This window comes from Mustela nigripes, chromosome 3 (genome assembly GCF_022355385.1).
Source record: "Mustela nigripes isolate SB6536 chromosome 3, MUSNIG.SB6536, whole genome shotgun sequence".
Classification (NCBI taxonomy): domain Eukaryota; kingdom Metazoa; phylum Chordata; class Mammalia; order Carnivora; family Mustelidae; genus Mustela; species Mustela nigripes.
In genome coordinates this window covers 54,789,531-54,814,223 of record NC_081559.1, presented here as the reverse complement: position 1 = coordinate 54,814,223, position 24,693 = coordinate 54,789,531, and the positions used below count along the sequence as shown (strand labels likewise).

The following is a 24,693-nucleotide window of genomic DNA, read 5'->3' as shown; positions in this document are numbered from 1 at the left end:
AAGGCAGTCATCCAACCAACTGAGCCACCCAGGCGTCCCTGATATACTGTTTCAACAGAGAACAAAGCTGCCTTTCATCCCTTCTCTTAGTGGTTGACATTTATGGTTCTGAAGTTTCGTTCTTGCAACCATGCTGGCATAGCCACATTGAACATGTCGACTGGGTTGTGTGTGCACAGCTCTCTCCACGGTACACCAAGGAGGAGAATTAATGTGTGGTAGGATTTGTATGCTTTTAATTTTATAAAGTTTCTTTTAGTTTATAAGATAATATAAATCTTCTTTTTGACTTTCACCAATTGGATGAATGTGAACGGTATGTCAGTATTTTAAGTCAGGTTCTCCTTCAATCTTCAAAAGTGAAATTGAAAATTTTCCTCATGTTTATTGGGCCATTTTCTTCCTCTGTAAATTGCTTATTAGTACTTTTTGTTTGTCTGTTTTTCTTTATTAATCTGTAGAAGTTTTATAAATTCTGGATATTATTTCTTTTTGTCAGTTATATTTTCTTTCATTGGTCATCTGCCTTTAAATTTGGTCTATAGTGTCTACGGTTCAATGGAAATTTAAAATGATCAAGTAATCAAAGTTATTAAACTTTTCTCCTTTGTAAACTGTGCTTTCTTTTATGAACCACATCCTGATAGTGAGAGCATCTTTAGAGTTCTTGATCACTTCTGCTTAGTACCATGTACATTTTACTGTCCCAGGACTAGTGCATGTATTGTGTGAGATTGGGACCTGTGCTGTGAGATTGCAGACAGTGCTAACTTAGCACTCATACACAGCACCAGCCTGGCTTCCTCTGATGACCCTTCTCCTTCTCTGGTCCTAACCAGAAAGTTAGCCCCCTTATCACTTTTCTGGGGAGTGGTCTTGGTGTGTCTGAGTCTCATTGTGTGCATGGACAAGTCCTACAGGACTTAGTGCTCTTCTTAAGAGGCATGATTCCAGCTCCCATGAACGAAAGTCTCATAGCTACTGTTAAAGACCCAGCCACCAGCTCCTCAGGCCTGTCTCAGGCCCAGTTCTATACAAGAGCCCTTTGACTCTGGCTCCCTCTTTCTGCTCTGACTTTGAGTTCCATCTTTATCTTCAGCACTGGGGCATTTGTGTGTATTTGTGTGCAGTTGTGTTATAGTTTGTCCAAAATTTCTATGTGTTTAAAGTAGGAAAGGAGATTTCTATGTCCATTCAGACAAACTGACCAAATTTCTGGCTGCCTTTATATATACTATGAATCCAGACTCTCTTTGTTCTGTTTTCTATGCTAGAGACAAATTTTAGTTCTTTACTGTTTTGGCAGAAACCCTCCTATAGTTTCTCAAATCAGCAACTCCCCCTGACTTGAGACTGATTGTTTTGTTAGCCGATTCTCTGGTTTTCCTCATCTACTGTTTCACCTGCTTGGATTTCTCTTCTCATAAGCTAGCAGCCATAGAGGTAGAAAAACTATTACCATGTATAATACCCCACCTGAGGATTTCTGAATAACAGATCGTCTTTTTTCCTAATTCTTCTTCTCAGCAACTTGTCTTTTAGGAAATGACACTGTCTTTTTGCTGGAATAACATTTTTAATTTGTATTCCAAAGTTTACCCTGGTAGATGCCCAAGTCTTTTCAAATCGACCTTTAAATTATTAGATTACTTTTTCTTCTGTGCTTTAAAACTTGAGTTGAATATAGGATACCCAGTTTTCATAGTTTTATCTCAAGACTCAAAGTAAGTTGTTATTCCTAGGCTGTTAGGTGATAATGGTAATATTTCAGAAACATCTCTTCACTTTTGAAATTATTGTCATGATAAAAATCAAAGAATAATGTCTTTCCATAAACTATCCCTAGGAGCTATTGTAAGAAACAAAATTACTGTGCTAGGTGAACCTTAAAATGCCTGATATGTAATATTGGCCCCAGTACCACCCTTTCACTAGATGTAGCATTTTGGATGGCTTGAATAACATAAAAACTACTCTGCATCACAGCGTTTTAGGAGGTTTTTTACTGTTTCATGCCTGGAGTTCTATGGGATCAAAGCAAGAATAGTTTCAGCCTCACTGTAAAAATAGAGATTTCAAGCAAGGCTTATATTAAAAGGAAACAGATTCTTTCCTTGCTCTAGCATGTTACATTTCTCTCCCAATTTTACTGGTTCCCAATCCGGCACTGAAGCCCCCACATTGTACTGCTGAAGGATGGGAAGCATTATCAGGAAAGTCAGAATAACTTCAACAGCCATGGCCCACCAGCCATGTGACCTTAAGCCTTACCTCTAAGATGTTTCTGGGGAGAAATCTGTCATTTTGTGATTTCTCAGCCTCAAGGGACATTATATCAGTAAATATCAATAGACCCAGGCATCAGTAGAACCTTGGCACTTATGTGGTTCCCCTTGACCTCAGGTGATTCGGCAAATACTCAGAATTACATTCATCCTACAGAAAACCAGGAGACAGCAAAAACAGTCTAAAATAAAAAAGAGTAGGTTATCATAAACAGAATGCAGGCTAGAGAGCTAGGCCAGTACTGCTTCCTAGAAGATTTAAGAAGCTCTGCTCTTTGGAGGGTGTCTTCTCAATTCATATCAAAGCTATTCTCTCAGTGTGGGAATCTGTGCATTCTTATGAGAACAATTTATCATGAAATCCCCTCCCCATTGTTTCTTAATCTAATAATATACTGACCTAAAAAGCTAAGAGTAGTGGGGTGGGTAGATAGGCACTGAAGAATGATAAAAAATAAATTCCCTATAAACTCTACTTCAAGATTGTTGGGACTGAAAGGGGCCAATGAATCACACCTGTGATAAGCGGGCTTCTAAGATAGGCTCCAAGATTTCCTGCCTTCCTGGGATACATATCCTTTATAATCACCAGGATTATAACTTCCATGGGTTAGGTTATGTTATATGGCACAGACAACCTTGGGAAAGGGAGATTACCCAGAAGGACTTGATCTAGTCACATGAGCTCTTTAAAAGTACAGAGTTTTCTTCGGCTTGTCACAAGAGGGGTCATCAGAGATTTAAAGCATGAAAAGGACATGACTAAATATTTTGGCTTGAAGATTGAGGAGGTCACATGGCAAGGAATGTGGGTAAACTCTAGCAGTGGAAAGTGGCCCTGGCTGACAGCCAGAAGGGAAATGGGAACCTGTAACCTATAGTCCTACAACTATGAGGAACTGAATTCTGCCGAAACCAAGAATGAGCTTGGAAACATATTTTCCTCTGAAGCTTCCAGGCGAGAACTCAGTGTTTTCAGCACCTTGATTTCGTTCTTGTGATATCATGGGCAAAGAGTTCAGGGACACCATGCTGGACTTCTGAGTTAAAGGAGTCTGAGTTCATAAGTAAGTTTGGTCTAAGCTGCTAAATTTTTGGTAAGTGTTACACAGCAGTTAAAAAACTAGTACCGTTTTTGGTATCTAGAAGTGAATTGTTGCCGTAACAAATACCTGAAAATGTGGAATGGAATTAGGAAGTGGGAAGAAGTAGGAAGAATTTTAGGAACATGACAGAAAAAAGTCTAGAATGCTTTGAACTGATTTAGTAAAGATGTGGCTCTGAGTCTCAGAAGGAAGTGACAAGCATGTTCTTCAAAACTGGAGAAAGGATCACTGTTATGTGGTGACAAGAAGCCTAAGGAATTAATTCTGCACTGCAGTTAGGTGGAAAACATTCCTGAGTAATGAACTTCATATGTGATGAGCAAAGAAGATTTCTGAAATGTTGAAGGTGTCACTAGGATTTTTTGCTGCTTACAGTAACAAGGAGAGATTTGGTGCTTTGGGAAAATTCTTAATCTATGTAAATGGCAAAAGACTCCAGAGTTAAGAGATTATTGCCACCATCATGCCATAGAGAAAAGGCTGAAAGTGTGAATATACAATCCTGTTACAGCATTGAAAAGATCACAGGGTCAGAGTATTCAGTCATATAAAAGACCCTTCTAGGAGATTAAGGGTGTTTCTCTTAGATCTCAAACTAGAAAGCCTCTGGGAAGTTTAAGGGCAATTTCTCTCAGCTATCTCAATAGAAAACCAAGAGAGAGAGAAAGGATTATCTCAGAAAGACCTGTGGGTGTGTGACTTTTGTCTAATGGAGTGAATCCTCATAAAATCTGCAAAGGCTCACTTGATTCTTGTGACAATTTTTCAGAAACACTGCCAGCCTGACTGAAAGGGACAGAGTGAGTATGAAATGAAAGGAGGCTCCTGGACCTCCCAAAATTCTCTTGGCAGGAAGCAGGCTGATAAAACTACTTAGGAAGTTGGCATTCCTAATACTTCTACCACTGGACCAACCCACCCATCTAGGCTCAGGAAAATCTTGGCTTTACTTTTCACCACCTTATACATAGAATGGTTGTATCACCTTCCAGTAAGATATACTGACAGTAGATTGTATATAAATTCAAAGGGGTCACTAAAAGTCCTTTTTAGGATTATCATTCATCCATGTATTATTCATTTATTCATTAAGTATTACCAAGTGTCTTTAATGTGACACACATTATACCCAGTCTTTCATGAAATTGTAAGAGGTCACCCTACTCAAACAGAAGTTGCCCCTTTTCTGATATCCATCTATCTATCTATCTATCTATCTATCATTTATTTTAAATAGACTCCGCACCCAGTGTGGAGCCCAATGTTAGGTTTGAAATCATGACCATAAGATGAAGACTGGAGCTGAGAGCAAGAGTTGGACAGTTAACCAACTGAGCCACCCAGCCACCACTTTGGTATCTTTTTAAAGGAATGTGTTTACCTGCTCCATCACAAAGATAATACACAATTCTTGGTTAGGTTAGTATAAGCTCTAACTAATAATACAGAAGGGTTTCTTTTATCTTCAAACTTTATGAGTAAGCAAAAGGGTTAACAGAAAAATTAAAAATACAAAGTGGAGTGAAAGATATATAGTTTGCAATTAGTTAAATTAAGCATGACTACGTATAGTAAATTAAATATATATGCATATATACACAGTATTTACAAATGGGTATATTTGTGTAGGTACATACATACACACACACATAAGAACAGTGTGACTTTCCTGCTTCTCTCACTGGGTACTGATTGCTTAGGGAGTTTAGGATGGTGCCTTTGCCTTCTTTTATGCCTAGACCTCCTCTTCTCTTATTTCCTGGTTCTGTATCAGCAAACCATACTTTGGGTATCTGTCCTCACATGATGGTCCATGCTAGTCTGATTACTCCCTAGTATGAATCCTCTGATGTCAATAAAAGTTATTAGTTTTGCTACCATTGATCAAAGTTCAGGCCTTAGCATATGAACATTTTGCCCTGACTGACTCCAGTAAGGTTCATCAAGTCTCTATTAATTTTTTCTTTTTGTTTAGGCTTTTAATTGCTACTGTATGCACTTGTGCACTGCAGGAACTGCAGAATATAGAACTGTCCTGTGCAATTTCCTTCAAATGCCTATGGCTGATTACCTTTTATTTCCAGTGCAAGCTTTGCTATTCCAGAGGGTGGGGGATATAGATTTAAGGACTTAGGTAATGGGGAAAAAGGATGTTTAAGATAAGAGCAATGCCTGGAAAACATCCCCTGACTGATTAAAGGAGTGTGTGTGTGTGCAAAAGAGAGCTAGTGATCTAACTGGATCCCACTTAGAACTAAAATGACTTAAGATATAAATACTGTAAATTTTGTAATGTATCACTGTAATGCAGTGGCTTTCAGGTGATCTAAATCTGCTTAAAGCACTTTTTTACATTTTCATAAATGGAGAATATGGAATACAAAAACTCTGATTGATGCCTTGGATCTTGAAAATATGTCTTTGAAACTCTCTGAACTCCAGTTTGATGTCTGCTCTAACATACACCCACCTAAACCTCTCACTTGCAAACATCCTCTTAAAGGAACCACCTGCTACTAAAGCCAAAGTGTTTCCATCTGGCTGAGGTTCAATCTGTTGAACTATTTCCCATCCTCAGTTTTGTGGTTCTCTCAGTTACTAATTCCTAAAAGTGTGAAGTTGCAGTAAATATTTGAGGAGGTGTTTGTCTTTAATTATTGGTCTTTTTATTTGGGAATCTGATGAAATATCCCAACTGGGGAGCTATAAAACCTAGTGAGTAAAATAACTATCAGGATATTATAATCATCAGAAGGAGGACATAGTTAATATATATTTTATGTAAAACTGACTCCAAAGAAACTGGGGTTCAGAGTTTATTTTCTAAATTTTTAATATTAGTCCTCTGAATAATATTATTTAAATAAAGAAATTAATGTAATATGGGAAGTTTAATTATCCAAAAGAAATCAAAGATCATGTAATTTTAAAATGTTCATAACGTTCCTTATTTTGTTATTAAAATTTAGAAATGAACATTAACGTAAGCTTATTAACTGATTCTAACATTCTAATATGAGACTGAATGTAGAGCCAGCTATCAGTATATTAATGAACAGGTGACATAAAGGTAGGATGAAATAGGGCTACACTGAGACGCATGATAAGTAAATTGTCAAAATTCAAAGACAAAGAATGAATTTTAAGAGCAGCAAGAAAAAAAGAGAGAACTTACATATAAGGGAACCCTGATAAGATCATAGGTAGGTTCCTCCACACAAACATTTCAGGCCAGGAGACAATGGGATGACATTAAAAAAAAACTGAAAGAAAATAATTGTCAATGCTGTCCTTCAGAAATGGAGGAATAAAGACTTCCAACAACAAAAGCCGAGGGAGTTCATTACCTCCAGACCTGCCTTATAAGAAATACTAAAGAGAGTTCTTGAGTGGAAGTAAAAGAATGCTAATTAACATAATAAAAACACAAAAAAGTAGCATAAACCTCACTGGTACTGGTAAATATATAGTCATTATTAGATTCTGCAATATAGTAATAGTGGTACATAACTCAAAACTCTAGCTTAAAAGTTAAAAAAAGAATATGGTAAAAAGCATCAATACAACGATCTGTTATTAGTTACACAACGAAAAGAAAACACCTGTAAATTGTAATAGCAATAACCTAAAATATGGGGGAGGAAAGACGTAAATGTGTAAAATATATTAATTCCATTGAAAGTAAGTTTTTATCAGTTTAAAATAGGTTTAATATAAATTTAATAGGGAGGCCTGGGGGATTCAGTTGGTTAAGCATCTACCTTTGGCTTAGGTCATGTTCTCAGGGTCCTGGAATCAAGTCCTGCATCAGCCTCTCTGCCCAGCAGGGAGCCTGCTTCTCTCTCTGTAGGCTACTCGCTCTGCTTGTGCTTGCTCTCTCTCTGCCTCTGAAAAATAAATAAATAAAATCTTTTAAAAAATGAAATAATAAATAAATAAATTCAATATATTTTATATAAGCCTCATGATAACCACAAAGGGAAATCTTACAGTAATTATACAAAAGAACATCATGAAGAAGTCAAAGCATATTAATACCAAGACATCAAAACTAAAAAATAAAAAGATAAAAAAGAACAGTGGATCTACAAAATAACCAGAAAATAATAAACAAAATGACAATAGTAAGTTCTTACCTATGAAAAATTACTTTAAATGTAAACAGATTAAATTCCCCAATCAAAAGACATATAATGGCTGAATGGATTTAATAAAAAAAATAAAAATCCCACACCCAACAACATGCTGCCTACAAAAGATTCTTTTTAGCCTTAAAGATACATATAAACTGAGAGTGAAGGGATGGATAGAGACATTTCAAGCAAATGGTAATTAAAGCCAACCAACCAAACAACAAAAAACTAAACAAAACTGGAAGAGATTATGCTGAGTGAAATAAGTCAAGCAGAGAGAGTCAATTATCATATGGTTTCACTTATTTGTGGAGCATAACAAATAGCATGGAGGACATGGGGAGAGAGGAGAAGGGAGTTGGGGCAAATTGGAAGGGGAGGTGAACCATGAGAGACTATGGATTCTAAAAAACAATCTGAGGGGTTTGAAGTGGCGGGGGGGTGGGAGTTTGGGGTACCAGGTGGTGGGTATTATAGAGGGCATGGATTGCGTGGAGCACTGGGTGTGGTGAAAAAATAATGAATACTGTTTTTCTGAAAATAAATTAATTAATTAAAAAAAAAAATCAAACAAACACCCAGGGTTCCTGGGTGGCTCAATAGGTGCAGCAAGCGAGTAGAAAAAACTCTCCTGAAATATATATGGAAACACAGAAGACCCTGAATAGCTAAGGAAATCCTGAGAAAGAACAAAGCAGGAGGTATCATACTTCTTGATTTCAAGCTGTGCTATAAAGTTATAGTCATCAAAACATTGTGGTACTGGCATAAAAAATAAGCAAATAGAATAATGAAATGAAATAGAAAGCCTAGAAATAAATTCAACCCTATATGGTCAGCTAACACTTGATAAGAGAGCCAAGAATACTCACTGGAGAAAAGATGGTCTCTTTAATAAATGTAGCTGGGATAATTGGATATTCACAAGTAAAAGAATGAAACTGGAACCATATATTCTACCACTCACAAAAAGTAACTCAAAATGGATTAAAGACTTAAATAAGACTTGAATCTGTGAAACTCTTAGAAAGAAACAGGAACAGAACTCCTTGACATGGGTCTTAATAATGATTTTTCAGTATGAAACCTGAAGCACAAGCAACAAAAGATAAACAAGTGGGACTACATCAAACTAAAAGTTCTCAGTCAAAAGAAACTGCCAACAAAGCGAGAAGACAACCTATGGGATGAGAAAAAGTATTTGCAAACCATATATCTGATAAAGAGTTAATATCAAAAATATATATATTAAAAAAAACTCATACAACTTAACAGCAAAAACAAAATAACCCAATTAAAAATTTAGGCATTTTAAAAGGATCTAAACAGACATTTCTACAAGGAAGACATATAAAAGGCCAGAGGTACATGAAAAGATGCTCAACATCACTAGTCATTAGGGAAATGCAAATTAAAATCACAATGAGATATTGCCTAATGCTCTTTAGAATGGCCATCATCAAAAAGACAAGAAGAAAAAACACTGGCATGGATGTGGAGAAAAGGAAACACTTGTGCACTGGTGGTGAGATTATGTGAATTGGTACAGCCACTATGGAAAACAATATGGAAGATCCAAAAAAATTAAAAATAGAACTATCATATAATCCAGAAATTCCACTTTTGAGGCTGTATTCAAAGGTATCAAAAATACGAACTCTGGGACACCTGGGTGTCTCTGTTGGTTAAGTGACTGCCTGCAGCTCAGGTCATGATGCTGGAGTCCCAGGATCAAGTCTTGCATTGGGCTCCCTGCTCTGCAGAGAGTGTGCTTCTCCCTTTAACCCTCCCCTCATCTCATTCTCTCTCTCTCCCTCTCTCAAATAAATAAATAAAATCTTTATTATTTTTAAAAAGATATTATTTATTTATTAAAGTTATTTATTTATTTATTAATACATTTAAATTTATTTAAATTTATTAAATTTAAAATTATTAATAAATAAATAAAATCTTTATTATTTTTTAAAAGATATTTATTTATTTTTAAAAAGATATTTATTTATTTATTTGAGAGAGGGAGAGAGAGCATGAGAGGGGAGAAGGTCAGAGAGAGAAGCAGATTCCTTGTTGGGCAGGGAGCCCCATGTGGGACTCAATCCTGGGACTCCGGGATCATGACCTGAGCTGAAGGCAATCGCTTAACCAACTGAGCCACCCAGGCACCCTAAATAAAATACTTTTAAAAACACTAACTCAAAAAGATATCTACACCCCCATGTTCAAAGCACCATTATTTACAATAGTCAAGATATGGAAACAACCTAAGTATTCATCAATGGATGAATGAATAAAGAAGTCATGGTATATAAACACAATGGAATATTTTCAGCTACTAAGAATGGGGAAATAACACTGCAAATAACCATTTGCAATGACTTGGATGGACATTGAAAGCATTATGCTAAATGAAGTAAGACAGAAAGTGAAATCATAATGCTAAGTGTAATCAGAGAAAGTAATTATGCTAAATGAAGTCAGAGAAAGGTAAATACTATATGATCTCACTTGTGTGGAATCTTAAAAAAATATCTCTGATAAAGAGATCAGACTTATGATCACAAGGAGGGGTGGCAGGAGGGGACATTAATGGAAGATTGTCAGAAGGTACAAACTTTCAGTTATAAGAACGACACATTACAGATATTTAATGTACAACATGGTGTCCATAGGTAACACTGGTGTATACAAAGTTGTTAAGAGAGTAAATCTTGGGACACCTGGGTGGCTCAGTTGGTTGAGCCGCTGCCTTTGGCTGGGGTTATAATCCCAGGATCTTGGGATCAAGTCCCGCATCAGATTCCTTGCTTGGCGGGAAGTCTGCTTCTCTCTCCGCCTCTGCCTGCCACTCTGCCTGTTTGTGCGTTCTCTCTCTCTCTCTCTCTCTCTGACAAATAAATAAATAATTAAAAATCTTTAAAAGAGAGTAAATCTTAAGAGTTCTCATCACAAGGAGAAAATAATATTTTCCCTTTATTCTTTTCTTCTTTCTTCTCCTTTTATTGTATCCATATGAGAAATTGGGTGTTAGTTGAACCTATTATGGTAATCATCTTACAATATGTAAATCATACCATCATACTACACACCTTAAAGTTATAGAAGGATGTATGCCAATTATTTCTCAATAAAACTGGAAAAAAATGAAATTTTCTACTAGAACTTTTCTTTGAAAAGTAAAACTAAAACAAAAACGTGATGATAGGATCTTCCTACTTTTTGTCAGGACACAGTTTTAAGAAAAAGTCAGATGGAGAGGGGGAAAAAAAGCAGCCTGGATTAGTCAAGAGCCAGATGTATGTTTCTTTGGAAGAGATTTTTCAATAAGCAGTTCTAAAATGTTTTAAAATTAACCCCAGGTATCAATTTTTGGATATATCTTCTGTCTAGGTCTTGGTTATTCATGGTGATTTGATTTAATTAATAGACATCGATACAATGCTTGCTTCATGCAAGGTCCTGTTCTATGTTCATTTAATCTTCTTTACAACCCTAAGGGCAAGGTACTAATGTGATCTTCATTTTATAAAAGAAAAACCTGAGACACATAGAAGGTACGTAATTTCCCCAAAGTCATACAACCATAAAGAGGTTCAGAATTTGAACTCAGCAGGACTAACACCACATTTCGTGATTCTAAACACTGTGCTATGCTGTGTACCATTGTGATTGCTGTTTGCTATTAGTTTTGTGATTAATAAATTTTGAGAAAAGTCAGTTTAAAACTTTTTGCTTTAGGGTCATTTTCATGGCGTTGGTCCTGTCCTAGATTACTCAGAGTTTCTAAATAGGTAGGAAACTGATTTTAGAACTCTTTAATCGTCTGCTTACTAGGAGTATTTGTTGTTCTATATGTGCAAACAGTTTCACTGTGTCTGTCTCCTTTTTCCTCTTAATATTTCTTCAGGATTTCTCTCCTTGGGCTAATGAACCACTGTGACTAAACAATTTACAAGAAACCACACAATTATAGGTGTTTTCCCCCAAGTATTTATTTAAACTCCGGCTAGCTAACATACAGTACAATATTATTTCAGGTGTAGAATGTGGTGATTCATCACTTACATACACCATTATAGTTTGATCACAATTGAAGTATCAAGTGTTATGAATGGATTTTAAAAACCACTTTCGTTGCTTCTTTGGTGCTCTTCTTTTGTTAAGGAGACCAAAGAAAATAATGATTTCCATGTGATTTTTTTTTTAAACTTTTGGTATCTTACTTAACAAGAAGACAATCTCCACAGGCTTCCAGTATCACATCTACCAACCTATCAGAATTTGTACCCATTACCCACTTTCCCTTTTACAATGCATGAAGTATCTGTGCTCCTAAAGCCAGCCCCTTCATACACTACACCCTATCCTCTCTCTCCTATTCAAGGTCAGCCCAGTCTCTCTCCCACCACCATTTCTCTCTTCTCTTCTAGATCTTTCCTATTAACCTACAAATATTCCATTATGACTTCTATTTAAAAAAAAATACTCTCCTTTGACCCCATACCTCCTCCCTTAGAAATTGTACCATTCTATAGTCTACACACTGTCTCCAGCTTCTTTCCATTCACTCTCTCATGGGCTGTTTTGTCCTACCACTCCAGCAAAGCTGTGGTTACCAAGGTCATCATTGATCCTATATTGCTCATTCCAGGAATTAGTTCTCAGTCCTCACTTTATTTGAACTATTGAAACAGAAGTGATCACCACCTCCTCCTTGGAAAACTTGATACTTGGCTCTCCCGAAGCCATTCTCTCTGCTTTTATCTCCCCTTGCTCTTTTACTTCACTGGTTTCTCCTTCTCAATAAACTTGGATGGATCCTCCACATCATTCTAACTTCTGGGCCTTGGAGTGCCCTGAGGGCTCTAAGTATATGTACTTCCTAGGTGATCTCAATCAATGCAGTATTATTTAGATGTCATTTAGATGCTGACAATAGCAATTAACATCTCTGGTCTAGGCTTCTCTCCTGAACTCCAAATTCATGCATACTATTGCCTCAGATATAGTACGCCCAAAATGTATTCTGGTTTTTCCCTGCAGGCCTACCCCTTTCCCAGTTTTCTTTTTCTCAACAAATGGAAACTATTCTCCTAGTGCTCCAACCAAAAGCCTTAGTATTATCTTTGACTCTTTCTTTTCCCCTTGCACACCTCCTACCGATAACTTCATCTATTGTCATAAACAAAGGCTTTACCTTTTAAATCGGAACTATTATAATAACTTCTTAATCTCTTAATTTCTCTGCCTCCTTCTTTTCCATTCCCATTCTCCTTCTCCAGGCTATTTTCCACACAGCAGTCAAAGAAATGTTTTTAAAATTCATGCCAGATTATGTCACTTCCTGCATTACATTCTATATCTCTCGGATCTTATATCCTGCCACTTTCCCCCTAACTCATCTTGTGCCAGCCATACCAGTCTACTTCCTCCTCTTCCAACACCCTGGCACATGTCGTCTTAGGCTTCTGCAGTGGCTGTTCTGCTGCCTGGAATACTACCCTTCCAGATGTCTTCATAACTCACTCTCACTTCATTCAGGGTCTCACTTCAATATCGTGTTATCAGAGACAAACCTCATCCTCAATTACCAAACTTAAAATAGCACCCTCTTTTTCTGTCACTTTGTTCATTTGCCCTACTTTTATTATTTTCTTAGCACTTATCATCCCACCTGATACCCATTTATTTATCTATTGACTGTTTTCTCTTTCTCTTCTACAATAAAAAAAGAGGGTTTTTTCAATTTTTGTAGTTTTATCTCCAGTGCCTGACACAAGGCACTCAACAAATAATAGTTGAATAAATGAATATAATGAAAGAGCAGTATGCAGCTGTACTTTAATGCTGAGGAAAATATGCTGAACTAGGAGGACCTAACAAGGCAGGTGACCTTGGGGGGTGCCTAGGTTTCTTAGTCATTAAGTATCTGCCTTTGGCTCAGGTCTTGATCCCAGGGTCCTGCGCTCAAGCCCCACATCAGGCTCTCTGCTCAGCCGGAAACCTGCTTCCCCACCCCCATTCCTCTTGCTTGTGTTCCTATTCTTGGTGTCTTTCTCTCTGTGTCAAATAAATAAATAAAATATTAAAAAAAAAAGGTGGGTGACCTTGGGCAAGTTATACAGCTCTGTGGGATTTTGCCTCCTCAATTGTAAAATGAGGTGTTTGGATTAAATGATTGCTAAAATCACCTCAGCTCTAAGAAGTTATGATTGACTGACTCTGAGGTTTGATTACTTTCCACTTTTCAGTCTCCGTGACACCTCAGGTTGTGAAATACAACATCCTCAGTATATATACTCCCTTCCTAATGAACAGTGAAAAGAGAGAAATTAAACAAGATTACAGACAAATTCATTTTAGCAATATCAACATATGACATGATCATTATGTAATATTTCAATGCCCATACTGAAAATAGACTTTATTTTTAAAGAAGACATGACAGTAATTTTTTAATCCACCTGGCATTTCAATTAAGAGGGAGATAACTAATGTGTTTACCCCAAAACACTTCCTTGGCTCATCATTGTTCTAAGGGCATAAGACTATATCACAGCACAAAACAGCTATTGCCAATTCAAGTAGACAGCTCTTCTGTGGAAAAATGATCTCACAAATGACCAAAGTGAACACCACCTAAAAGAGATTAATATAATTTATCTATGCATATAGACATCACCTACTTCCATGCAAATTATAAAAGAGGCATTAACACAACTGTGCTGAACATCCTCCCCTTGGGTCATATCTACTCTCCGTTTTTTTTAGTTGTCTTGTACTCCCTTGCCCTCTGGCTTCTGGTCAGATTCAGTCAAAATGGAACACTAGAGATGGGGATGAGAAAGGAGACTGACATTGGAAGAGTTGTTTCCCCAGCTCCTAGCTCTGCAGAGTTGTGATGACCAGCTGTGTCCTCCACCAAAGTTCTCAGCCCCTCCTGTCCGGTGGCCCTCCTCACACAGCTTTCTCTGACTCTAGTATTGGTGATAAAGGAGCTTAGCTATTGCATGATGTCTTATGATTGCCCTGAATTCCAACTCTCCTTTGTCAATTGTCCCCTTATTAGATTCTTCTTCATTTATTCTAATTTTGAGCATGCCATCTGTTTCCTATTAAGAATCATTAAAATAGAAAATTAGTAAGAGAATGTAAGACAAAAAATTAAGAGGATGGGAATATAGTTATGTCAGCAAACCAGGACTAAAAAGGGGTGCTGTAATTGAACATGGTTAAAGTTAAAAGGAAGCTTTTAGCTCTTATTTGCTAATAATAGACAACATCCTAGCACATCAGGAGCTGACAGCATGTACTGGGGGGGAGGGAAGCAAACCACCCAGTGGATAGCATTTTTAGTAGAACTGCTTTACAGAAGAATCTAAATCAATCCTCATATGATATTGCATCAACCTTTATAAGGCCTAGGATATAAAATTAAACCATAGTCCTGTGAAACTTTCTCTAGAAAGTGAAAATGATGCTGCATGCAAGAGTGATAAAAAGTGAAAATGTTATATACAGGAATATACAATGTTCTTGTCATCTGACTTGCTATAGAAATAGAGTTTGGAAATTTCGGGAATGAATAATAGTCATGTCCCTTAGACATTCCTTCTAAACACTGTTTTTTTTTTGTTGGCCAGACTTTCAAAACACATACTTTTGTAATTGTATTTATGTCTATTGTAGATAGTTTGGAAAATACAAATAAGCACACAGACTACAATAAAAGTCACCCCAATTCCTAAACCAGTACTAAAAGAAAATTATAAAGTGTTCTTATATTCCTTTTTCTACATACATGGGGAATTTAACTTAACTAGAATCATACTACATATATTATTTTTAACCTATTTTAAAAATTTATCAATAAATCTTATATATTTCCCCTGTTTTCCTACCACATATTTTTTAGTGTTTACATAGTGTTTCATCATGTAAAATATTGCATTTAACCACTTTCTTATTTTGGAGTATTAAATTATTTCCAACCTTTCACCATTTTAAGGCTGCAATGAATATACTGATACCTAAGTCTTTGCATATGTCCCTGCTTATTAATTCTAAACTTTGTTTCTTAATTTTTGAGGCTTTTTGCTAGTGATTTTCTTACTTATTCTTTAGAAAGAGTGTGTCAATCTATCCTCTTACCAGTGGTGGATGTTTATCAGGCTGGAGATTGGTGGCAAAAATCTTCAAGTTTAGGATACTGGTAAATAGCTGAAATACAAATAGTCTGAATTGTGGACTGAAAGGAGATCTATTCAAATAACCAGGCAGGAAGTTTGCAGATTTGATTTTCTATTTCGATTTCTTACCCATATAAAAAGTGTTCAAATGTTTGCATAAAATTACTTTGCAATGCAAAGTAATTCTTTTGGGGCTGAATTTTTATTGAGAAGCTTCACCAGGTCCTGGGTTGAAGCCCACAGAGCTCTCTATACCATAAACTATAGAAGAGATGATGTTGGCTGAAAGGTTTTGAGGATAGAGTGACAGAATGTCCCTCTCTAGAAGAAGAAAAACATCTTTAATCTGACCCTCACAGATGACCGACCTTGAGAAATACCATACCCCCAGGCTTTTTTGAGATTAAATGCACTTCTACCCCACACATGAGTTAGTGGAGTGAACCACTGATTGTTTGTTGTCTGTTTTTATTGTCTAATTGAATACTTTTTTAGTAGTTTTGGTTTTATATAAGTTGAAATAAGAAGAGTTTTGTGCAGTGTTGCTTTTCCATATTGTTTGTCGCTGGATTTGTTTAGCAGAGGTATATCATGTATTTCTCATTTGCAAGATGCAGTACTAGATACAAATACGTATTACAGGGTAAGCATGTTCCTTACCCTTCAGAAATTCACACAGATGTGTGAAAGATTATGTGATGAAATATAGATGCTTATCAAATCGATTGTAGGGAAAGAATAGTCATACTTCAATTGGTGGCAATTTTATGGGATACAGGCTGATCTAAATGGAGCAAATGGAAAAAAATTAAAGTAAAAAAAAAAGCACAATAATTTTCTTTTAAGAGGACCTGCTGCTTTTACATGTAACAGTATCACTATTTTGTGAGGTTGCATATTCCATACCAAAAGTAGAAAGATCTGTAAGATGCAAAGAATTAGCTAAGTAAATTAGAATCTAGAAAATGGACTTAAAGTCCATTATCTCAGTGGCTTATGAGTAATGGAATTGGATAATTTAGATTTCCTATTTCATATATTTTAAGTATCTAGTTAAGGATTATGACCTCCTCCTGAATAAGTCTATAAAGCCCTTGAAATAATGACCTGGGAACAAAGTATAGAAATTTATTTGTTCGAAGATTCAACATCATACAGATTGCTTGAAATCAGAAACCAAACTGTCTTCCTTCTACAATGCTTTAGTCCTAACATTTTGCTTTCTATGTGTAAACAAGAAATTCTTATTTTATGCTGAATTATAATAAATCTTGGACTGAAGGCATGAAAAATATAATTTAATGGTTGTGTAGTATTAGTCTAAGTTTTTTAGAATTAAACTTTGAGGTACTCTAATGCTGTCAACATTGTGTCCTAGTGGAATTTTTAACAGGAAACATGTTTGGAAGGTTAGAAAGGTAAAGTGGGGTATAAAATGATCTCAGGGGCGCCTGGGTGGCTCAGTGGGTTAAAGCCTCTGCCTTCGGCGCAGGTCATGATCCCAGGGTTCTGGGATTGAGCCCCACATTGGGCTCTCTGCTCAGTGGGGAGTCTGTTTCCTCCTCTCTCTCTGCCTGCCTCTCTGCCTACTTGTGATCTCTCTCGGTCAAATAAATAAATAAAATCTTTAAAAAAAATGATCTCAAACTCTTTGAAAATTTAGCATAGCATTATTTTACACAATAGTTTCTTTGGTTTATTTACACCTTTACTGGCTTAACTTCTCCAAAACAAGCAAACTGTAGGACTGTGAAAGGGGAACATCCAATATGAATCTGAGATAATACGAGGAGATGGGGAGGAATGAAGTCCTGTTTTGTTTTCCAAGAAAGCAAGCTTTTCCTAAAAATGTCATCTGTGAAAGTCAAGGAAGAAACTTTAAATTCAACTCTTTTTTTTTTTTTTAAAGATTTTATTTATTTATTTGACAGAGGGAAATTACAAGTACACTGAGAGGCAGGCAGAGAGAGAGAGAGAGAAGGAAGCAGGCTCCCTGCTGAGCAGAGAGCCCGATGCGGGACTCGATCCCAGGACCCTGAGATCATGACCTGAGCCGAAGGCAGCGGCTTAACCCACTGAGCCACCCAGGCGCCCCTAAATTCAACTCTTATTACTTGAACTTATTTTCTGATTTCCCTATCCCTAGAAGGTCATAAGTATCACTCAAAAAGTAAAAAACAACATGTTTGAAATCTGTGTCTCAACAAATGTCCCAAAGAACTAGCTGAATTTCCTTAGCCTTAACTTTAGTTTGAGGCTTTCAAAGTCAATAATTCTTGACATACAATTCCTACTCCTATTAATTGCCAAAAAGTGAATGGAACTGTCCTTAGGGAAGTTCTTAGTTCAGACTTTACCATCCTGCAACTAAAACTGCTGGCCTTGTTCCCATCCACAACTTTGTTATTCTTGGACCAGAGACCAGAAGAAGCTTCCACTCACCTAATGATGATCAGTTAAGCCCTGTGTCAGACATGATACAAGATACTATAATACAAAGATGAATAATGCAGACCAATATGGAAAATGCTATGCTAAGGATACATAAATAGTGCCTTAGAAGGTACACCTATGCCTGGAGGAGAGGGAGAAGGAGAAAGGCTAAACGCTAAAACTGAGTCTTAAAGAATGGATAGGAGGGACTTAGCAGGCTACAGGCAGGGCAGACCATGCTGGGCATGTAGTAAATGCCTAAATATATCAGTAACAATCCAGTGGCAGAATCCGGGAACTCAAGGCAGGACAAAATGGAGAGTATAAACCTTCACCAGGGGTCATTGGTGTGTCAAGGATGGAGCTAAGATATTTTCCTGGAAGGGTTCAGAGGGTGATTCAAGGAGGAGATGATGTTTGTTCTGATAGTAAGCGTAGAGTAAAACTGACAGGTGGAAGAGGGAAAGGATGTCATCCTAGCTAAGAAATTTTGCAAAAGGCAAATAGGAAAGAAAGTATATGGTCATCTTCTTCTATTTATGCTCTCACACTAGAGATCTCACCTAGTCCTGTGGCATCAAATACCATTTTAAGTGAATTATTTCCTTAATTCAGATCTCCATCCTTGAATCAACCCTTGAGCCACCCATCTGCACCCTCCATTTGTTTATTTGGAATCTTCACTTCAAGGTCTTACAGTCCTGTCAATTGTTCAATGTTCAATACTGAGCTCCTCTTTCCCAAACCTGTTATTCTTCCAATCTTCCATCTCAGTTATTGGCTTAATCATTCAACTGGTTGCTCTAGCAAAAATCTAGATTCCCTTTTTCTTCAAACTTCATATCCAATCCCCCAGTGAGCAGTCTGGCTCCACTCAAAAGCCATCTCAAGTCTGCACACTTCCCTTCATCTCCGGTCCAAGTGATCATTTTTGCCTTATTCTTCTATCTGGTCTCCTTATTTCTCCTTTGTTCCTTTACTATCCATTCTTCACCCAATATCCAGAACTACCTTTTAAAAATATTAGTCAGATAATGTCACTCCCTGCTATGAATTCTTCAATAGCTTTTCCTTGTTTCTAGACCTTAAATCCTCACCTAATCACTTAGCCCCCAGCTAGCTTCTCAGTCTCACTTCCATTTTTAACTCACACCACATGCTCAGCCATACTGGCTTCTTCCCAGACCTGAAAATGCACAAGGTCTTTCCCTACTCAATGCTGTTGTACCTAGAGCTCCCACTTCTGTGGTGATCATTCTCATTGTCTCACAATCATCTTTCAAGTTTTGATTCAAATGTCATTACACAAATATGCCTTCTAATGAAAATTCTACCCCAAATTTTCTAAATCATTACTATACTTTTTTCCTTCTTGGAACTTCACATGTAATATTCTGTTCATTCATTTATGTGTTTATTCTCTTTCTCTCTTTCTTTCTAGAAGTCCCAGCTCTATGAGGCTGAGGCCTTATTTCTCTGTAAGCATCATATTCAAGTACACAGCACAGTACCTGGCTTAAAGCATGTGTTCAATAAATATTTGCTGAACAAATGAGTACTAAAGTCAGTAATATCTTAAGACTGGAGATAACGGTTGACAGAATTAAATACACAAGAGACATTATGTAAAACAAGGATTGAGAAGGATCATTTAGTTTGCTCATTGGATGTCCCTGGTGAGCCTAGTGAATTTGGTGGGAAGGCAGAGGTGGGAAAGTCATGGATGAGAAATAAAAATAGGAGATGTGAAATTCAAGAACAGTAAGTATTCTAAGATGTTTAACTGAAAAAGGAACAATGAAGGGACAGTCTTGGGGCTCTAAAGAAAATTATTTTAAATTTTATAAATGGGTGAGATTTGTACATATTTCCATGTGAGGAGAAGGAAGCAGCATAGACCAAGAGATTGAAGGTGCGAAAGGAAGAGAGGTAGATGATGGAGAAAGGTTATGAGAAGATGGAAATGGGGAGTAGAATCTGGAACCCATCTTGTACAAATGAATGACATCTCTTCTTCTGAGGGGCAAGGCATCAAGAAAGGTATCATTTAGAGCCTCCATTTTTCCTGGTAAAAGTGAAGAAAGAAGTAGTTATAGATCTTAACATAGTGAACAGGTTTTGGAATGTAGCCATGAGAAATTAAGAGGCATTAACCAGGAATTCATGAAAGGAATGCTGGTTATTAATGAGGATTCAGTTGAAACCATAAATTTGTAGAAATTCTGTAGAAAATTTTGTAGAAAAACTTTCACAATTGTGTAATTAATTCATCAATCAAAATTTTTTTTGGTATATACTATGGTCTAAACCCTTTAATTAATGTTGGAAGTACCAAAATAAATCACATTTTCTGAGTCTAGCGGGGGAGAAACAAGCATATTAATTAGTGTCTTCCACAACGGACCTTCTGCTGGCAGTTACTCACCATCATTCACCATTGAGGTACTCTGCTTTTTCCAGCAAGATCCAGTCTCTTGACTGGACACACTCTTGACACACAACATGACAAGCCAGAGTGGTTGAAGGGGCCTCTGTCAAATAAGCATTAACTTCAATTGTCCCACCTGTGGAACTAGGGGAACCCTGAATAATGGTTTCATCCTCCTGAAAATCCATATGGGTGCTTTCAGTTTTCTCAGTCGGCCTCCATTTTCAGAGAAGGGAAGTAAAACAGGTCTAGGAAGAACAAAGCTCTCACCTTTTTGAGCTTGATAAATTTGTCCTTTATTTTACCACATAAGTCAGAACTACTATATATCACAACCCTGCTAATTTTTTCTTCTCCTCCTTCCTCCCACCTATCTCCTGCCACTTCCCCAGAAGCATAAAGCTTTCAACATCCTGCTGTCCATTAGCATAAATAAACTCTTGCTTTTAAAGTAAAAATAGGTTTAATGCCATATTTGTTAAAGACTGCATTATCGTAAGAGGATAAAAATATTCTTGAGTAACAGGTAGATCATAGATTTTAGAGACAATAACATGCTTCTATTGTGGTTCTCTGAAAGTCGATTATTTTAACCATAGATTTAAACTTCAGATCTCAGCATAAGTTACATTTCCACTTTAGAAGTTGTTAAACCATGCAGTTTCTCAAGACATGTACCTTCATGTTCTCATTTTTATTTGTTTTCAATATACTGTAGGCAGATCTAAGAAATGAAAAAAGATAACATGCCATTAAATTTAATATTGGCTATAGGAACCAGGAGATATGTTGTTATAACTTTTCTCTTCATTTTGACTTATCTATTTTTAATTTAAATTTTATGTATCATTTGTACTATAGATAAGAGAATACTGGGCTAAAAAAGAACAGAAATGGCAAGAAATGGAAATAAGAGATCTTCAGCGTCTGGAAGAACTGAAGAAATTAATGGCTGAACAGTCAGTGAAAGACAGAGAAAGGTAAAAGAAAAATCCTAACTTGCGTAGTAATGGAGGTGGTTAGATAGAGGGAGCATTTTTCTATACTTAATGTATTCTTACAATATTTATATTCACAAATAGATAAAATCACACTTATAATGTATTTCAGTCTCTCATATTCATACACAAAGTTACACTTTTACTTAGATAGCTTCCACGCTAAAACCCTCACAGATGATTTCATAGTACCTGATTGCCCATTGTGTGCATGAAATGATGCTGGCTGCTGCTATGACTTAATATGGTGACCTAGAAGGAGGAAACCATTATTCAGAAAAGAAGGGAGACCCATTTGTTGTGACTATGGCTGGGGAAGACAATGCACAATTATACTGTGTATGCGATTAATTCTAGTATACTTAGAATGTACCCTATGAAGGAAAACACAGAGGATTTCTTGGAATAATGTAATTTTAGAGCTGAAGAGGACATTTGAGATCAACTAACCCAGTGTCCTCATTTTGTGAATGCGTACCCTGAGAAATTAAAATCACTTTTCTAAGTTTACCATATCAATCAGTGTCAGCAAGGAGCCAGAGACAACACAGTAATTTGAATAGGGAAAGTTTAAGATAAAGAATCACTAATTCTAATAGAAAACCTCTGTTATATAAAGAAATAAAGGGTACTTTAAAGAAAACCCCCGGGGCTGAAGAAAGTTTTCCATAGAAGAAACGAATATGGATTGGGGCGCCTGGGTGGCTCAGTGGGTTAAAGCCTCTGCCTTCAGCTCAGGTCACGATCCCAGGGAGCCTGCTTCCTCCTCTCTCTCTCTCTCTGCCTGCCTCTTTGCCTACTTGTGATCTCTGTCTGTCAAATAAATAAAATATTAAAAAAAAAAAAAGAAGAATATGGAAGCCACCCCCACCCCCATGGTTAAGACTCAGACCTCATTGTTGAAGGCATGGTTGTAGCCCAATGCATGGTAGAGAAGTTTTAAAAGGGCTCAACCAGAACTTGTTCGTAGTCACAGGGCAAGCAGGAAATGCCCTGCTTGAGTGTAGGAGGCCAAAGCTGGAACTCAACCATTGGGATGCTTACAAAACTCAGTAGGAATCTGACCCTGGGAATGCCTCTAAAATTTGATGGGAAACTGACCACTGGCTGCCATTGGAACTCCATGGGGACAGGGGCCACTGTAAGTTCCCCACACATGCAGCAGGCAGCCATATGGTAGGAGCAAGAAGGGGTACCAGAAAAGGGGAATCAGAAAAGAAAGCCTCTTCCTTCTTCAGCATCTTTCCAGAACCCATTTCTAACATAGCTTAACATTGTGCCAGACAATAAATTGGTAACTGGCGTAGTTATCTAGTTAGCTAGCTTCTGAGTAGATTTTCACAAGAGATAAATTAAGAATAGCTCTTTTGTTTCATAACAGAAATCACAGTAAGTTTACTGTTAGTGTAAAAAACCTTGCCTGGAACTCTGTACTTTCTGCTCAATTTTGCTAAAAATAAAGTCTATTTAAAAACTACCCCTTAGGGGTGCCTGGGTGGCTCAGTCACTTAAGCCTCCAACTCTTGGTTTTGGCCCATGTCCTGATCTCATGGTTTGTGAGATCGAGTTGGGATCCACACTCAGCAGGAATTTGCTTGGATATACTCTCTCCCTCTGACCCTTCCTCTCCCTCTCTATCTCTAAATAAATCTTTATTTATTTATTGTAAATAAATAAATACAAAATAAAATTACCCCTTAGACTTATGCATAACCTTGGAAGACATAACCATTTTATACAACAAGTTTCACTTTTATCAAGGAAGCTTCCTTTGTGAGTCATGGGACAGTTATCTCAAACTCTAGCTACCAAACTTGCAGAATAAATCTGGAGTTCCACATAGATTCTGGGCAATTCCCAAGGATTCTCCAGATGAAACTTACATAATTTTCTAGGTATCTCAGGATTTTAGAGTTCAGTTTAATCTATTATGGAGACAAAAGGAGAATACAGCAAAGCCAAGTCTCTAGACTAAGAGGTGAAACAGCTAATGAGAAACCAGCCAAAAAGCACAAACCAAGATAAAGTGGATACCAGCAGGTAGGTCATGCCATAGGTCAGAGGCCAAAATCCCACTAAAGAGCAAGACAATGGTGAGGTCAAAGGCTTGTTGGATAGTCTGAAGCTATGCTGGGGAATTGAGAGCGCCACAGGAGTTAACGGGGGTTGGGGAAAATGAAAAGATATGAGGTCCCAACATCTAGCAGACATGCTTCTAATAGACTCTCCTCTCATAGCCAGGGAGTTTCTTTGATTAGAGAGCCATTTCAGTCTTTTGCTTCCTGTTTCAATAATTATCAAGATTAGCTGACTCAGAACTCCAATTGAAAAGAAGAAAAGGAAAATCAGATTAATCTGCATTACATAACAGGAAAAAATAGGCATATCACACATAGCAGAAAGAGTACTAAGGACTAGGAACCAGGGGACCAGGGTTTTAGTCTTAAATCTCCTTGGAATACTATATGACTTGGCAAAAACCGTTCATTTAACCTCTGTGAGGCTCTGCTTTGTTCTTTGTAAAATTAAACTGGATAGCTTCTGAGGGCTAAGTGAGCTATCGACTTTAAGGGGTCTATGATCTGCGTATTCAACTCACGTGACATGTTGTAGATATGGATTGTTATAGTCCAGTACTTGCATGCCAATGGGAAATCAGTAAGGAAGGTTATTAAAATATCAGGATAATATGATATAACAAGAAACAGTCCCCAGAAAATTTTGGATAATGTATATGAAAGTATTGTCCTCATTCTGTGACTTAGGGAGATGGAGTTCCAACATATAAAGACTGTTGGTTGCTTTTGCTTCTGGAAAGAATCAGAAGTTGTGTTCTTTTGTAACCACCCTGACACTACGAGATTTGGGTAATTGCTTTTTCTCTACTACTGAAATACAGTTCACAAATCTCATGTTTAATTTTTTAACCGGAGGCACATTTTTTTGCTTAATATCAGAATAAAAGCTTAAAACAGTTTCCAGATCTGTTAAAAACACATACATGGCCTTGAGGGTTTAAAATTTTCTGTTGTTTATTTTCTTCTTCTATATTCGAAGTGTCTTGAAAACAATATGCATAAATTAGCAGATTGATTAAGTCTAACAAGAAAATTCCTTTTCT

General features: G+C 36.9%; 1 protein-coding gene across 3 annotated transcripts in view; it reads left to right on the top strand.

Moving 5' to 3' along the window:
• The window catches only part of CCDC148 (coiled-coil domain containing 148), a 237,428-nt gene that overhangs the window by 160,765 nt on the left and 51,970 nt on the right, over positions 1-24,693 (top strand). For all 3 annotated transcript variants that reach the window (XM_059394002.1, XM_059394004.1, XM_059394003.1), the window contains one exon: positions 21,436-21,554. In XM_059394002.1, coding sequence (XP_059249985.1) covers positions 21,436-21,554 — 119 coding nt within the window. The remainder of the gene's footprint in view (positions 1-21,435; positions 21,555-24,693) is intronic.